Source organism: Schistocerca serialis, chromosome 3 (genome assembly GCF_023864345.2).
Source record: "Schistocerca serialis cubense isolate TAMUIC-IGC-003099 chromosome 3, iqSchSeri2.2, whole genome shotgun sequence".
Classification (NCBI taxonomy): domain Eukaryota; kingdom Metazoa; phylum Arthropoda; class Insecta; order Orthoptera; family Acrididae; genus Schistocerca; species Schistocerca serialis.
The window spans coordinates 427,828,844-427,845,822 of NC_064640.1; the positions used below are offsets into that span (position 1 = coordinate 427,828,844).

Below are 16,979 nucleotides of genomic sequence, written 5' to 3' on the forward strand. Positions count from 1 at the left end.
TCCCCTCCTGCAGGCCACTGCACAAGCCATTTTTCAGCAGGACAACGCCCGACTGCAGTTGGCGAGCGATTTGCAAACCTTTTTCGAAGAACAACAGGCACCACTGCTTCCCTGCCCTGCCCATTCGCCTGGCATGTCGCCCGTCGAACATGTTTGGGATATGGTTGGTCGGCAACTTGTTTGTTCAGATCTCCTGGAACCACAGTTTATACTTTGTGAACACGCCTTCAAACTGCGTGGCAGAGTATTACCCAGCAGCATATTCAGGCGCTCTTTGATTTCTTGTCACAAAGTTTACCGGCTCTGATTGCAGCACATGGTGGTGCTATCCCGTACTGAATTTCCGCAGTCGTAGTGCGCGTACAGGTCTGTAATGTTAATCACGTATGTAGTGTCAAGTCCCTAATCGGTGAAAAAAATCTGATTGTGATCTCATCTCTCGGTCTTGGTCTTTAGTGTTTATTAAACAGTAGTGCAGAAAAAATGCCAGAACAGTTATATTAAAAATTAATTGAAAAAAGTATTAGAGTTTAAATTCTCGGCAATAGGAAAGGAAGGAAAGAAGCGAGGAAAGAAGAAAAATGAGATGTAATGTCTCGTTGGTATCAAGTTCATTAGAAATGTAGTCTGTAAAAGAGGAGAGCAGGAAGCGTACACTTCATAATTAAGCAATGATTCCTCCCCTAGTTAGGAGAAACCTGATGAAACAACACTCAGGAATGTCGGACGGCGATTTTAACTCAATCTTTCATTAAAACAAGTACGGCGTAATAAACACTGCACCTACGTGTTTACTAACACTAACGAAAGGAAGTTAAAGTTAAGGTTCAGTCTGCACTGAAATCCTTGCAAGCAGGTGTTATTATTCAGTTCACGACTGAATTGTGTTTGACCTTGTTTATGGGGCCATACATCTGGAGTGATTTTGGAACACCACAATCGCAGAAGTAAGTTTCAATCAGCTCGTTACTTATAGAAATCTAGTCTCTCAGTTAATGCACCATCTTTTTCATTCCAAAAAACATTTCTGAAGACATGGCTGGAAAAATCTGAGGCATTTATACAGAAGACAGTACTGTCACAGCTCCTCTTCTGACATTCACATTACTGTCTCCATAGTTACGCAACCACAAGAGAATAGGCTGTTGCGGCTGCTTTCTACATCTGCCTGTATCTATACTCATTAAGTCACGTTACGGTGTATGGCTGAGAATGCTTTGTGTGCCACCGTCATTGTTCCCCTTTGCCGTTTCAGTAGCGATTAGTTCGCGGGAAGAGCGATTGCTGGTAAGCCGCTCTAATTTCAACCTTCCGCGAGATCTACGTAGGAGGAAGCAGATTAGTGGCTGACTCTTCTAGGGACGGAAGCTCTCGGAACTATAGAGGTAAACCACACTATAATGAAGAACGCCTCTCTTGCAGCGTCTGCTAGTGGAGTTGGTAGAATATCACCGTGACGCTTTCGTGCTTACTAAACGAAACTGTAACGAAACGCACAGATTTTCTTTTGGTCTTCTCTATTTCCTCTATCAATCGTATGTGGGACGGATCCAACACTGACGAACGATGTTCAACTGTTACTCGAGTGAGGGTTTTGTTAGCTTCCTCCTTTGTGGGTAGATTATAATTTCTAATGATGCTTCCGGCGTATCTCAGTATGGCATCTACATTGCCCGCGGGTAGTTACACGTAGTAGTTTCTCTTTTAATCGTTTTAGACATTTTATGGATTTGACTGCTTCCGGTGGTGTTCTGCAATCGTGAAATTATACAATAATAGGTCTCTCTGCCTATTTATGCGCGATACGTCATCGATATTTTTCAGTCATTCGGAATCACGTTATGGACAACAGTGGCTCTGGTTTGGCCGTTCCGGGTTTCTGAAAGCTGTATGCAAGTGGAAAAAAAACATACGGAAATTGTATATACATGGGCGGTTTTGATGTCACGTTTTTAACGTAACGTCTTAAAAGTTTGTCAGAGTACTCTTCCTCTTTCTTTTAAAATGATATGTTGCTCCAAGTGACTACTAAAAACAGAATCGTATGTCATTTACATACCTTTGCACTTCGTAGTAGCGATTGCTAGTTCCGTACTAAATGCGTGTCTTAAGTAGTGGTATGTCAAACCTATTTCCTTCTGTGGAGAACCAGGCAATGAGTCCTGTTCCTCAGCTTACGTAATTAGTTTGTAACGGTGTCAGTAGTAACACTGGCAACCGCAGCAATTAGCTTGTTTGTCGTGTACTCATTTGTTAGCTTGTTCCACGAGCACGTAATCACGTTACGGTGTTGCACGTGGAACTAGTTTTAACAAACGTTAATGGCGTACTGTTTACTGTTTACACCAGGCTTGTGCACATATGACAGTAAAATACCTACTACTGGAATAATTGTTGTTGCACGGAAAGGTAATGGCTCATTCGGCGGCTTGTACGCCTTCCAACAACGCACAAAAATACAAACACAAAAGCGCACGCACACACACACACACACACATAAGGAAAGGAACTGTAGGTACACTTAAAATGAAAGTGCGAAATAAGTTATTTAACTTTCAGTACCGGTTTTATATTATTGTGTTGAACTTGAAACACATGTCCTTCGTTAGCCCAAACGTCTTTTCTGATGTACCGAAAGTCTTCTTGTCGCTTCATTTATGGATTTGTTTGATGGAGTCGAATACTTTCTCAGAATCCTCAAATACTGGATATAAAGGTTCTTGAACTTGGAACAGTGGAGATATTCCCTATGTGATTAGGCGCTTGGAGAGGTTGCTAAAGAATAATATGCGAACAAAGACTGTCACTAATAAGACTCAATTTTATAGTTCATTATTTTTATTTTAAGGGTCAGTTATTCTAGGTGATATTATGAAGATTATGAAGATCTGAAAACCCTGAAGGAATGTTATTACGAAACTTCAATTAGCGATGGACTAAGATTTAATCCATCCGGATAGTTACTAGTTACATTACACTACAGCAATATTGCCACATTTTAACAATGGCTACCATTATTGACGTCCGTAAGCCTTGGCGTTGGTAAGATAAGATTCGTGTTTGACGACAACTCTTCGTTTGTCATCGCTATTGAGTGACTGAAAGGAAACTTGGGCACCTTTACAGATAGGTGCGAATCAGTTAGTGATTCCAATAATCAACTACAAAGTTTACTGTGCAGGACTGCCTACTTGCAGAGTTCAAAGCTCTTTTCACTTGTCGCCTTTTATCACGGCTGCTAAAGACACTTGGCGGGTAGCTCCTCCAGAAACAGCGCAAACGCAAATGCAGACCGTTGTCTTCTAGCTGGCAAAAAGTTGTTTCCCTCTAATAAATTTCACTTCCAGACGGACTTCAGCTTGTCGAATTAAGATGTTCCCACACTTGCCAACAATCTCTTGATAAACGACACTTGTACCTCGCATACAGCAGTGTCATTCTGGTCAAGCGCACAGCGGGGTGCCAATAGGTACCATTTACAGTACCACTGAAGACATAAACAGACGTGTATCACACCTTAACGATATATCGAGGACGGCAGACACTGTTGTAGGGCGGCATCCCATCAGTGTTGTGTCGGCCAGCATGTCGTACTGATTGTTCTGGAAGAACGAATATTAGTGTTCAAGTTGTCTTCCACAAATCCCAGTCTTGGAACCCACAGACACGGTACATGAAGCTGAGTGAATGCTACTCAGAGGCTGGTCTGCAGTTGCACCCACCAATTTACACTACTGGGCATTAAAATTGCTACACCACGAAGATGACGTGCTACAGACGCGAAATTTAACCGACAGGAAGAAGATGCTGTGATATGCAAACGATTAGCTTTTCAGACCATTCACACAAGGTTGGCGCCGGTGGCGACACCTACAACGTGCTGACATGAGGAAAGTTTCCAACCGATTTCTCATACACAAACAGCAGTTGACCGGCGTTGCCTGGTGAAACGTTGTTGTGATGCCTCGTGTAAGGAGGAGAAATGCGTACCATCACGTTTCCGACTTTGATAAAGATCCGATTGTAGCCTATCGCGATTGTGGTTTATCGTATCACGACATTGCCGCTCGCGTTGGTCGAGATCCAATGACTGTTAGAAGAATACGGAATCGGTGGGTTCAGGAGGGTAATACGGAACGCCGTGCTGGATCCCAACGGCCTCGTATCACTAGCAGTCGAGATGACAGGCATCTTATCCGCATGGCTGTAACGGATCGTGCAGCCACGCCTCGATCCCTGAGTCAACAGATGGGGACGTTTGCAAGACAACAACCATCTGCACGAACCGTTCGACGGCGTTTGCAGCAGCGTGCACTATCAGCTCGGAGACCATGGCTGCGGTTACCCTTGACGCTGCATCACAGACAGGAGCGCCTGCGATGGTGTACTCAACGACGAACCTGGGTGCACGAATGGCAAAACGTCATTTTTTCGGATGAATCCAGGTTCTGTTTGTAGCATCATGATGGTCGCATCCGTGTTCGGTGACATCGCGGTGAACGCACATTGGAAGCGTGTATTCGTCATCGCCATACTGGCGTATCACCCGGCGTATGGTATGGGGTGCCATTGGTTACACGTCTCGGTTACCTCTTGTTCGCATTGACGGCACATTGAACAGTGGACATTACATTTCAGATGTGTTACGACTCGTGGCTCTACTCTTCATTCGATCCCTGCTAAACCCTACATTTGAGCAGGATAATGCACGACCGCATGTTGCATGTCCTGTACGGGCCTTTCTGGATACAGAAAATGTTCGACTGCTGCCCTGGTCATCACATTCTCCAGATCTCTCACCAACTGAAAACGTCTGGTCAATGGTGGCCGAGCAACCGGCCCGTCACCATACGCCAGTCAGTACTCTTGATGAACTGTGCAATCGTGTGGAAGCTACTTGGGTAGCTGTACCTGTACACGTCATCCAAGCTCTGTTTGACTCAATCCCCAGGTGTATCAAGGCCGTTATTACAGCCAGAGGTGGTTTTTCTGGGTACTGATTTATCAGGATCTCTGCACCCAAAATGCGTGAAAATGTAATCACATGTCGGTTCTAGTATAATATATTTGTCCAATGAATACCCGTTTATCATCTGCATTTCTTCTTAGTGTAGCAATTTTAATGGCCAGTATTGTACATTAGGAACGTCCTGCTCGAATGAAATTCTGTAGCTTTTTCGGTCAAATGTCGCAGCACTTAGGTATTTTTATTTAAGCTCGTTGACTTATGATCTACCACAAATTTTACTACCAAAAATGTTGCGTAGACTTATTATACTTAATAATTTTTTCCATAGTAGAGATTAGTATTGCATGCATGCTCGTTGACGAAGATGGAAAGAAGAAGAAAAAGAATAAGAAAAGACAAAGTAAAAGATTTTGAATGTACAGAAACTACGACAAAAAATGATGATGAATTACAGACTTAGTTTACGGATTGGGTGGAAGCGACAAGTCTATTTCAGTATTATCGAATGACTGCCGAGAAATTTACATATCTGCTTGACTTACGTTTGCTTGATCTAACCAGTCAAATCACGTCTTTCAGGAAGGTATTGTCATTCATGCTCATTACACAATTTTATTTTTCAGGAGGGATGAAATGTAACAGAGCAGAAAAAACTTAGAAATACTGGGCTATCATTACATGACGTGAGATACCTTAAAAATTCCCCGAGAACGAGAGGGGGGCGTATTCTTACATTTGACCGTGAGATTCTATTTAATGATTTATTTTCGTATAAAACCATGTGGAGTAAGTTGCAAGTTTGACAGTCAGAGCTGTAAGAAGATTTAATATTGAGATGAAAGTAATAACATTTCACTGGTGTATTTCCGCCTACTGCAACGCACGTAAAGAAACATGTCATAAGAATAATATATGCAGACTTTTTTATGAATGTGATTATCATTATTCACACGATCTAAAAAAGAATTTAAAAATTTCATTCCCACCTCCAGTGATTTTCAGACTGAGATATCTGGAAGTATGGATTCAGTCCGCTTTCAGTCCTAGAACTTTTTTTGTCACTAAGAGCTCATTTAGTCTCTGACAATGATTTTGTGTTTGTGTGTGTGTGTGTGTGTGTGTGTGTGTGTGTGTGTGTAGAACGCAAAGATGAACTCTGGGGCTGAGTGCAGGTTAAACTGTAGGCTCGGAAAGGAAATCTAAAGGTCGCAGGGAGGCAGGGGCATACCAACTACTACAGGACCACCCATAGTAAAGCACTGTTGTGTCGGAAGTTGCAAACAGCGCAGAGTTTGTGCAACAGTTAATTTAAAGGAAATGGATTTCAGGTTTTTATGTGTGTTAAGCAGAGGTACGTTATTGCGGCATGTTTGTACCTCAGCCGGCCGGTGTGGCCGATCGGTTCTAGGCGCTTCTGTCTGGAACTGTGCGACCGTGCCGGTCGCAGGTTCGAATCTTGCCCCGGGTATGGATGAGTGTGATGTCCTTAGGTTAGTTAGGTTTAAGTAGTTTTAAGTTCTAGGGGACTGATGGCCTCAGATATTAAGTCCCATAGTGCTCAGAGCCATTTGAACCATTTGAACCTGTACCTCATAGTGAGACACTGGTTCTGGTTAGTATAGCTGCCCCCTATGAACGACGGATGTTGTGGGGATACGGTGCCTTGCGTGCCTCACCGATACCAATTGTCGCATCGTAGGGTAGGTGCAGCCCGCAACGGAGGGGGGGGGGGGGGGAGGGGCAGGGGAAAGGCAAGACTAACCTATGGCCTATGGTTCCTAAAGAGAGACAGCAGACTTTCCAGTAGTTGCAAGAACAACAGTCTGAATGATTGACTCATACGGCCTTGCAGTCTTAGCCTCAATGATGTTGATGTTGATCTGCTGATATTACGAACGGCTGGAAGCAAGGGGAAAGTAGAGCCGTTATTTTTCTGGAGGGCATGCGGAAGTACTGCATGGTTAAATGATGATGGCATCCGCTTCGGTAATATATTGTAGAGGAAAAATAGTCGTCATCAGAAAAACAAAACAGGTCGGAACATGTAGTATTAGATCTCTTAATCGCGGATGAAGGTTCGCTAATTTAAAAAGGGAATTGGACAGAATGACGTTAGATATAGTTGGCGTTAATGGAGTGCGACGGCAGGAAGGACAAAGCTTCGGGTCATGTGAATACAGGGCTACAAATACAAAATAAAATTGGTGGTAATGCAGGAGTATGTCTAATAACGTGTAAGACCATAGGTATGCAATGAGCTGCTATGAATTATATGGTGAACGCGTTGTAGCCAAGATAGACACGAAGCCACAATAGTTCAAGTTTAAATGAGTACTAATTCTGGAGATGAAGAAATTGAAACAATGTCTGTATTACCCAGATAGTTAAGGGATATGAAAATTTAATTGTGACGTGGGACTGTAATTCTGCCGTAGCAGAAGTAAGAGAAGGTAAAGTAGTAGGTGAATACGGACTGGGGGAAACGACAGAAAGAGGAAGTCGCTTGGTTGGATTTTGCACAGAGCATAATTTAATCACTGATAACTCTAGTTTTGAGAAACGTGAAAGAATGTTTTATACGTGAAAGAGACCTTCAAGGTACGGGAAGATTTCAGATAGGTTATGTAATGGTAAGAAACAGATTTCGAAACCAGATTTGAAACTGAAAAATATTTCTATGGGCTGATATGAACTCTGACCATAATTGTTTAGTTTGAACTTCAAATTAATACTGAAGAAATTGCAAAGCTGTAGGAAATGAAAGAGATGTGTCCAGGATAAATTGAAAAAAAAAACAGAGTTGTTGAGAGTTTCAAAGGGAGCATTAGCAACGATGACGGAAAGAGGGGAAATAAATACGATTGAAGACGAATAGTTAGGTTTGAGAGATGAAATAGTATTGAATGCAGCAGAGTATCAAATGGGCAAAGAAACGATGATCAGTAAAGACCTTTGGATAACACGGGAGACACCGAATTTAGCTGAAGAAAGGAGAAAATATTTAAATCCAGCTAGTGAATGGTCTTTTAGACGGCAGATAAACAGGCAAAATAGCTAAGCGCGAATGGCTAGAGGACAAAAGCAAGGTTGTAGATGCCTGCACGACAATGAGGAAGATAGCTGCCACCTTTAGGAAAATTAAAGACACATTTGGAGAAGAGATAAACAGCTGTGTGGATATCAAGAGCTCAGAAGGCAAGGTAATGCTAAGCAAAGAAGGGAAAGTTGTAAGGTGGCAGGAATATTCACAATGGCTTTGCAGGGAGAATGAACTTGAATACAATATTATGGAAACAGAAAAGGAAATAAATCAAGATGAGATGGGGGATACGATACTGGCAGGACAGTTTGGTAGAGCACTGAAAGACCCAAACCCAATCAAGTCCCCTGGGGTAGACAGTCTCTCCGAATTATTGAAATCCTAGCGGTGACAAATTTATGTCAACTGCTGTACAAGATATATGAAACAAGTGAAATATCCTCAGACTTCAAGAATGATTTAATAGTTCCAATGATTGTATGTGCTGTCAGGCGTTAATACTACCTAAACATGTTTAATAAATCATGGTTGCAAAGTCCTAACACGAATTATTTACAGAGGAATGGAAAGGCTGACCTCGAGGAATATCAATTTGAATGCCGACGAAATGTAGGAACCTGAGAGGCAATACTTCTATTCATGATGTTTATATAGTGTGTGTTTATGAGAGAGAGAATGAGCTGAAGTGAAGAGTGTTTTTCTTGTGTTGGAGGGTGGCGGGGGTGGGTGGTTTTAATTGTATGGTGTTGAATATGAATGTACTAGCTGTTAGCGAGTGGTTGAAAGCTTTGGTGAGAGCTGATTTGACTTTTCGTTTTAGTGTTCTGTGGAGGGGTTCGTGGATAAGTGAGTGTAAAGATGTTGGGTGGTATTATTATTATATTGGATGGTATTATTATATTAATCCTCTCTGGGAGCGTTATTCTATTATTTTATCTATTAGTGTAAACAGTGAATTACTTGGCATGTGTACTTGATCATTCAACAGCGTTTCCCTTTCTGCTTTGGTTTTTTGTATGTGGTAATTTGCTTGCAGGGTTAGAAGCGGTCAATTCTCCTTGTGTCCACACACAACAAACACAATAACTATCCATTTCCTACTAAGTAAAAAAATTATGTAAAATCACTAATAAATTTACTAACTAAATTAATCAGGAAATGATTAAGGAAGAAGAAGAAAGTCTCAAAGGGCGCGGAAATAAAGTAAATAAAGTAGCACATCGCTTACAGTGGCGGAAAACTACAGTACAGAGTTAACTCACTCTATACAAACAATCGAAAAATACACAAACTCTTAAAATAAAAAATTGCTAAAAACGAACAAACAAATAAATAGCTACATAAGAATACTACTGAACTAAACGATGTATGCATTCTGTATATCAACTGAGAGTTACTGCAGCTGTACCCCGCCCTGCTCTATGATTGGTACTTTGTTATGGCCGCGATGATTTATGATACTCATCTATAAAAATGCAGTATTATATGTATGTTCTGTCATAGTTCACTGGTAAAAGGACAATTGTTCAAGTGCCAGTCGTTTACAAGTCCTAACTTGTATATTTATTTTGGATTTGTCATATTTGTTCTCAGTGATGGCACAGCATGTCTACGATCACCATGCCAGATCTTTGACGCTAGTAGTATGTGTAATCAAATAAAATTATGCTTGATAATACATATCGATTCAGTCTATAGCAATACTGGCTCTGTTTGACTTTGATTGTCAATTAAAATTAATAAAAACGTTTTATAGTAACCACTACCAGTTATACCTAAGTATATTGTTTATATTTTTGTTAATACAACATATTTCGAACTGAAAAACGTAATTATCAGGCAAGTAAATCATTTGTTTTGTGTACAAATTAATTTTTCAGTTGTATCACTGTCTTGGCGCATGCTGTGGAATGCCTGGGGACAGAGACAATATTTTAGAAGTCGCTCACTTTGCTCGTAGCTACTGGATATCGTAATCGGGTGTACTTCCCATGCTCACCACTGCAGTCGTATAATTCACTAGTAGTAAGGTATTTACTGTACAGATCACCACTGAGAACTAAAACTAAGATGGCGGATATAAAAGTAGTTATTTTACTTTACTATTGATGTGCCGACGTGGAACGCCTACCTATGGTATCATAGGCACAGAACGTGAATTCAGTTCTTAGGAAGGAAGATTAACTCTCTGACTTCCCATCGACGACGGGATCTTCCGAGACGTACCACAGGCTCAGTTTGGGCAATGACAAGGAAGGATAAGCCATCGTTCTCAAAAGTGAGCATCTATACGTACCACCGCTTTGTGTTCTTAACTCATTACCTAATCAACCGACTAATAAAGCTGTAGGAAATTGTCACCCTGCTTGTTCTTTCTTTGGGTAATATTTTTCAGGTAGCCGGCCGGAGTGGCCGAGCAATTCTACGGGCTACAGTCTGGAGCCGCGCGACCGCTACGGTCGCAGGTTCGAATCCTGCCTCGGGCATGGATGTGTGTGATGTCCTTAGGTTAGTTAGGTTTAAGTAGGTCTAAGTTCTAGGGGACTGATGACCTCAGAAGTTAAGCCCCATAGTGCTGAGAGCCATTTGAACCATTTTTTAGGTATTTTTCTCGATTTTTCTCACGTTCAGTCGTTCCTTCGTATTTTATGTTGACTAATTACAACATTCTACTGTAACACTACATCTCAAGTAACGGCGTCCCACACATCTACTGAATTTAAAGTAAGTATTTTATTTGTATAATTTTTGCCATTTTCTACACTTCTGTAGTCCGCAAGATCTTGCCACCACTCTCAACTCGTTGAGTCTGACTGACGTATTATGTTCTTTGTACCACTATCCATAAGCAATGCGCAGTATGTCACTGCCATTCGATAATGAACTTTCACAATGCTCAGCCGATGGATAACCATTGCATGAATTCCCGTATTTTGTTCTACCAGGGGGTAAGTTTCGATGGATGAAACAGAGGTGTTCCGCTTCAAAGATAAGCAATTGTGATTTTTAAATAATAATATGCTGTATTCTTATATATAATTTATTTCGAAAATTTGTAACATCTTCGAAAAAAATGTTTTTACACATTTGTGAACAAAAATGTTACATTACTGCCTTTGAAGACCTCTTCGGTAATACAAGACGAATTTTCTTCAATTTTGTGAGGTACAAGCAATATCCATAGGTTATCACTATTATTTATTGAAAAAATTCGTTTCAAGGCATAAAATAATACCATTCTCATACTTTTTCCCCCAAATGGAAAAAAGTGCTATACCAGATGCTTAGAATATATGCCTCGGAACGAGTTGTCAATAATTTTCTTACACATAATTTAAGGAGTGATTGCTGAAATATCGTTGGGAATGCACCTACGCATAATCAAGACCAAATGCTACGGAAGTGCTTTTTAAAGATCTGACAGCGAATTTTTGACCTTTTCTGTACAATTACGTAGCATGTTAAGAATACCCGCAACCTGCCGCAGGGGTTCAGCTGTTACATCACCTGCTTCGCATAAATCCATATCGCTATTTGGGAATTGTTTCGCGTTATTTGAAATACTCCAAAAGTTTTGCCATTGATTTAGCCAGTAAACAAGTAATTTACGAATTTGTTGCTAGTTATGGATATTACTTGTATTCCCTGTCTTAAGCAGTCACTTTAGGCCTGAACAAAAAAGTTCACACTTAAAATTTTCTGTGACACTTTTCTTGTTTTATGATTCTTGCAGTTCTGTGCAGTAGTTTACATACACATGAAATATCACTGTTTTTCTTTGTGGTTAAAGTTTTTTCTGTTTTTCAGTATTTCGTTCGATCCCTGCGATGGTCTGTTCCGTTCGTTTCTTGATCCATAGTGGAATGAAGAATACATCTCTTCCTCTACTTCATTTACTGGTTCCCTACCAAGTACTTTAAAACCTTACTAACAAAATCTCAATAAAATAACAAAAATGGACAAGAATCGTTGTAAACAAAAATTTCATTACGCTGTGAAATGATAGTTTGAAACGCTCCCAATCATCGTGCCGGAAGCGAGATGCATTGCCAGCTGCAAAAGTGTGTCCGAGGTCTAACATCGCACAAAGTCCAGCATAACTTCACAAAGTCCCCACATCACACATTCTTCTTTTCGCCGCAGTAAGCTTTTCGGTAGAAGTCGTAGAAGAGGACGAACATAAAGGCGTTCTGCGGCACGACGATGTAGCCGACCCACTGCGGGTACCCGCAGTCCCGGAACAACAGCTGCGACGCGTGCACCGTGATCATCATGAACTGCGTCTGCAACAAGGCACCATCACATATAGTACTGCATGCACACGTGGCACGGGAGTCACGGGCTCTTTGAGATTCATTCAGTGCAAACATCAATAGTTATTTAAATAAACATTAATTTTTAATATAAGACGTTTTTAATTAGAACCAAAAAGTATAAAATGATTTTTCCTAGCCCTATACAAATTTCTAACACCATACAGATAATAATGAAAATGTTTGCTTCTGAATTTTTAATAGCATCCATAAATTATGTACTGCATGAGCCCCACGTCTTTCGTTCTAAATCTTGCAAATATTGTCAGAGCTGAAACTTCCTGGCAGATTAAAACTGTGTGCCCGACCGAGACTCGAACTCGGGACCTTTGCCTTTCGCGGGCAAGTGCTCTACCAACTGAGCTACCGAAGCACGACTCACGCCCGGTACTCACAGCTTTACTTCTGCCAGTATCTCGTCTCCTACCTATTAAAAATTTACAAAGACAAATTTTCAGGAGTATCTGTGCGAGGTTAGTAATTTGTGCGGGAGAAATTATTTTATACTTTTTATTCCAATTTAAAAACGTGTAATATAAAAAAATTATTTTTATTTACACAAATATTTTTTGCTTTTTAGTCTTGTGTGTGTGAAATTTTTCAATGGATTTTAAACATTTTAATGCCATATTATGTATTAGCTTTTTATATGTGGCTTCATATTTGTGTGCGTATGTCATATATTGCGCAATTCTCCTCCTGTTCTTCTCTCTGTCAATCTCCTCTTCCTCCCTCTCTCTGCTCAGCTGTGACCATTCACTCACATACCGTCTGAAACGCATTGTGACACTACACTACTTCGGTCCTGCAGGACAACTGAGATGTCAGCTGTTACCAAACTTTCTCACCCACACTCCACTCCTACAGGATAGACCGACAAGAGAGTGAATTAATACTCCATTTTCATGCTGTTCTCAGATATGTTCTAAATTCCAAGGCTCCAGCTTATCAGGAGCTTAGTTTAAAATTAATTGCAAAATTTTTACCAAACAGACAGACTGGCAAGAAAGCAGCCAAATAAAAACATGGTAAAAGGGAGCGAGAAAAGGCCAGAGTTTAATAACTGTTTTCGACGAGATTATTAGAAGCTAGCTTAGTTGTACAAGGATTGGGAAATGAAGCAGTAGTGTACTTTTTCGGGAATGAGCCCCACATTCTCTCTCTTAGCAATTTAGAAACACATCAGACATGGAAGCGAAACTTCAGAAAATAATAACTACGTGGAAGGAACATTCAATGAACGAAATATACATCATATACTCTCAGAAATGGAGCAGGTTGTTGTGTATGACACGTAAAAAGGTAGATTTTACCATTTCTTCGACGTCGAGATTAGTTAGAGTGAGCGTTGCATTGCTGTGCTTGAGAAACTGAAGTCATATTTGAGAAGTTCTGGATGCAGATTCCCATCCTGCATCGAGCTTTCGGTTTTCAGTGGTTTCCCTCGCTCACGAAAGCTGGAATGAGTCTTCAGAAATAAAGTTGCAACTGACTATCCCCATCCTTAACAGATCCGCACTTGTGCTGCGTATATAATGACCTCGGCATCGACGGGACATGAAACACTATCCTCGATTCCTTATTTAGAGGTCGTTAGAAGCAGGGAGATAGCTCAGTATTGATGAAATGTCTGCCATTCCGTGTAGTCGTCACATTTTCGATCAAGATCGGATAAGTTATTTTATCTTCAGTTCAGTGCCATTAGATGCCCATATAGATCGCGCTATAACACGCCATTACAAGCCAGCGCAAAACCCTCAAGACTGACGAAGTTTCACAGAAGCTCTAACGTAGCACAAACTTCAATGCGAGATGCTTTTAATACTTTCCACAACGAAACTCTGTCTCGAACCCTGGCAGAAAATCCAAAGAGATTCTGGTCGTATATATAGGACACCAGCGGAAAGACGTAATCAATACCTTCACTGCGCGATAACATTGATGACAGAGCCACTAAAGGAGGTTTACTAAATACGGTTCACTGAAATTCCTTCACCAAAGAAGACGAAGTAAATATTCCACAAGGAGTTTTTCGTTGCAACAGGATATTCTCACGAAATTTTAATCACGAATGTTCTCCTCAGAATGTGAAAATATTTTGTTGGCGTCCGGACACATAGGGGAAGAATGATGATCATAATAAAATAAGAGAAATCAGAGCTCACACAAAAAGATTTGAGTGTTCGTTTCTCCCGCGTGCTGTTCGAGTGTGGAACAATAGAGAAATAACTTGAAGGTGGTTCGATCAACCGTCTGCCAGGCACTTAATTGTAAATTTCAGAGTAATCACGAAGATGTAGATGTAGATATGAGCATACATGTACAGATGCGTAATTCTCAATATGCAGGCCTTGTCGTCATTCTAGTTCGCACTTTTTATTTCACGTGTGTGGCGAGCTTCGACATTGGCTTGGTACGGTGATTCATATTGGACAATTTACATACTGTTGATGACTACACATCACTTTTTTTGGCCCCTCTACAGCCTTCTCTATAAAGGTCAGGTGGTGGAATTAGTCATGTAGAGTCGATTACTATTTGTAGCTATATGAATAATACACCCTATCTAACAACACCTTCAATTTCACTCTGCTTTAATGATTCTTTTAGTCTTTCTCAGTTTCCAAAAATACGTTGGTACATCGCTACTGACTCTGTTACCATGCACCCAATGCTGAACAACAGCAATCAATGTACATTGGAGGTTGTTGTAATATAGTGATGCAACTATCGAAGGCGTACTCTTGGAATGGCTGTTGGTCTATGTACGAAGTGACTCTTACCGAAGTGGGCCTAAAAAGTATTAGTAGTGCATCAAGTATGAAATATTTGATTTTCCCCTTTTCAACGATAACAGGTGTTATATACACTGACTATGACAAAAGATAATGGAAGAGAGCATTTTTCTTCAGTAATATTGAGTCGACGTTGCATGTGTTTTTCTGTATATTACGTGCAAAAGGGATCGCCTTTTTAATTTAGTCTCGTTAGGAACGCGCCATGTGAAAATTGTTGATATAAACCGCAGTTCACACATTAAAAAATATATATATATATATATATAAAATAAAAAATAAATAAATAAATAAAAAAGACAAATTATAAGCCACCATGACGGCCACATCGTTGTACTTTCTTACTACTGATTCCCCCTTCAGAGTACGTTTATAGGACTGTGCAGGCTATAAATTCCCAGTGACTGAAAGACATAGGAAAAAGATCGCGAACAATGAATCACTGGATCTGTAATTTCGATTCTATTAGGTGGATTAATAATACGCATATTTAGAAGGATGAAGATGGTAGATATGTTTTATAGCCATTCAAAGGTACAAAAATGCTATAAAATTTGCGAAATAAGTACAGAATGATCAGTCATGTTAGGAACGTTCATTGCTATTACTTAAATGTACAATGATTTTACAAAAAATGTGCAATTTCAAATTGTCTTACCATTTGTAGCTGAGTGATATGTTTCTTCCACCAAATTGACTTCTTGTACTCAGGGTTGACAATAGTCATCAGGTAGTAAGTGTACATTATGACATGTACGAAGGTGTTCAAGAAACCCACGAAAGTGCCATGTCCCCCTGAAACAAGATTCATATAGTTGTTAAACTGTAAAAGAAAGGCTTACGTATTGACATTTCAGAAAACTTGGCTCGTTGGCTAGGTGGATAAGTTTCGGCCTAGAGATCCGAAGTTTGGGTGTTCAGTACTAGACTGTGCCAAGAGAACAAGAAGAAGAAACAGAAGAACACAAGTCATTGGCGTGCATTCCGTTTGTCGGAAAAACCTCAAGAAAAATCGATAGAATCCTGGGGAAACACAATGTGAAATGTGTATTCCGACCCCCTGCAAAAACCTTGACTCTACTGGATTCAGTGAAAGATGACCTAGGTCTTCGAAAACCAGGCGTTTATCAAATTCCCTGTTAGTGCCGAAAATCATACATTGGGGAGACAGTCCGCACTGTAGAAGAGACGTGCCGCGAACACAAGCGCCGTACCGAATTACGCCAGGCCACTAAATCAGCCGTGGCTGACCATTGTATAAAGACTGGCCATACTATGGACTATCAAAAAACAAAAATACTCCATCAATCCTCCTACTTCTGGGAATGCGTTACTAAAGAGACCATCGAAATCCGACTACAGGACGATCTAATTAATTAAGACAGCGGCCTCGAACTTAGTCACGCTTGGAACCCTGCACTCAGTCTGGAGAGAAAGATGCGGTCCCAGAGATCGAGGACCGCCCCCGACGGCGGTAGCAGGGAGACTGCAGACCCCAGTTCAGACCCAGGCGCCGCTACCCACACCACTTCCAGTACCCGTCGCGCCGGCCTCACCGAAGACTCCAGAAGAGGAACGGTGGAGGGGGTAGTATATATAGGGCGCCGAGAGGAACAGCACAGCATTCGTCAGGAACCACCTGAAGGTGGCAGCGTGTACGTCTGCCGAAATATTGTGGAGAAATTACGACGCTACCCGGTCGGATACCCGAGAACTGTTCAAATTCAGTGCTTTTTACCATTCAAGATTTTGTGTCAACAGTTGTTGCTTTTACGTCTGGCAATGATCTGCTATTGTCCAAAGTGTCAAGATAAACCGTGGTTCGGAGTCCACGTTAATCTGTAGGCCACCATATAAAATAC

General features: G+C 40.9%; 1 protein-coding gene across 1 annotated transcript in view; it reads right to left on the minus strand.

The window, feature by feature from the left end:
- Positions 1–11,116: 11,116 nt before the first annotated feature.
- Positions 11,117–16,979, minus strand: part of LOC126471629 (elongation of very long chain fatty acids protein AAEL008004-like) — a 147,154-nt gene continuing 141,291 nt past the window's right edge. Inside the window, exons 8-9 of the mRNA XM_050099865.1 lie at positions 15,776–15,912; positions 11,117–12,292 (exon numbers count right to left, since the gene is read on the minus strand). Coding sequence (XP_049955822.1) covers positions 12,128–12,292; positions 15,776–15,912 — 302 coding nt within the window. The 3' untranslated portion in view covers positions 11,117–12,127. The remainder of the gene's footprint in view (positions 12,293–15,775; positions 15,913–16,979) is intronic.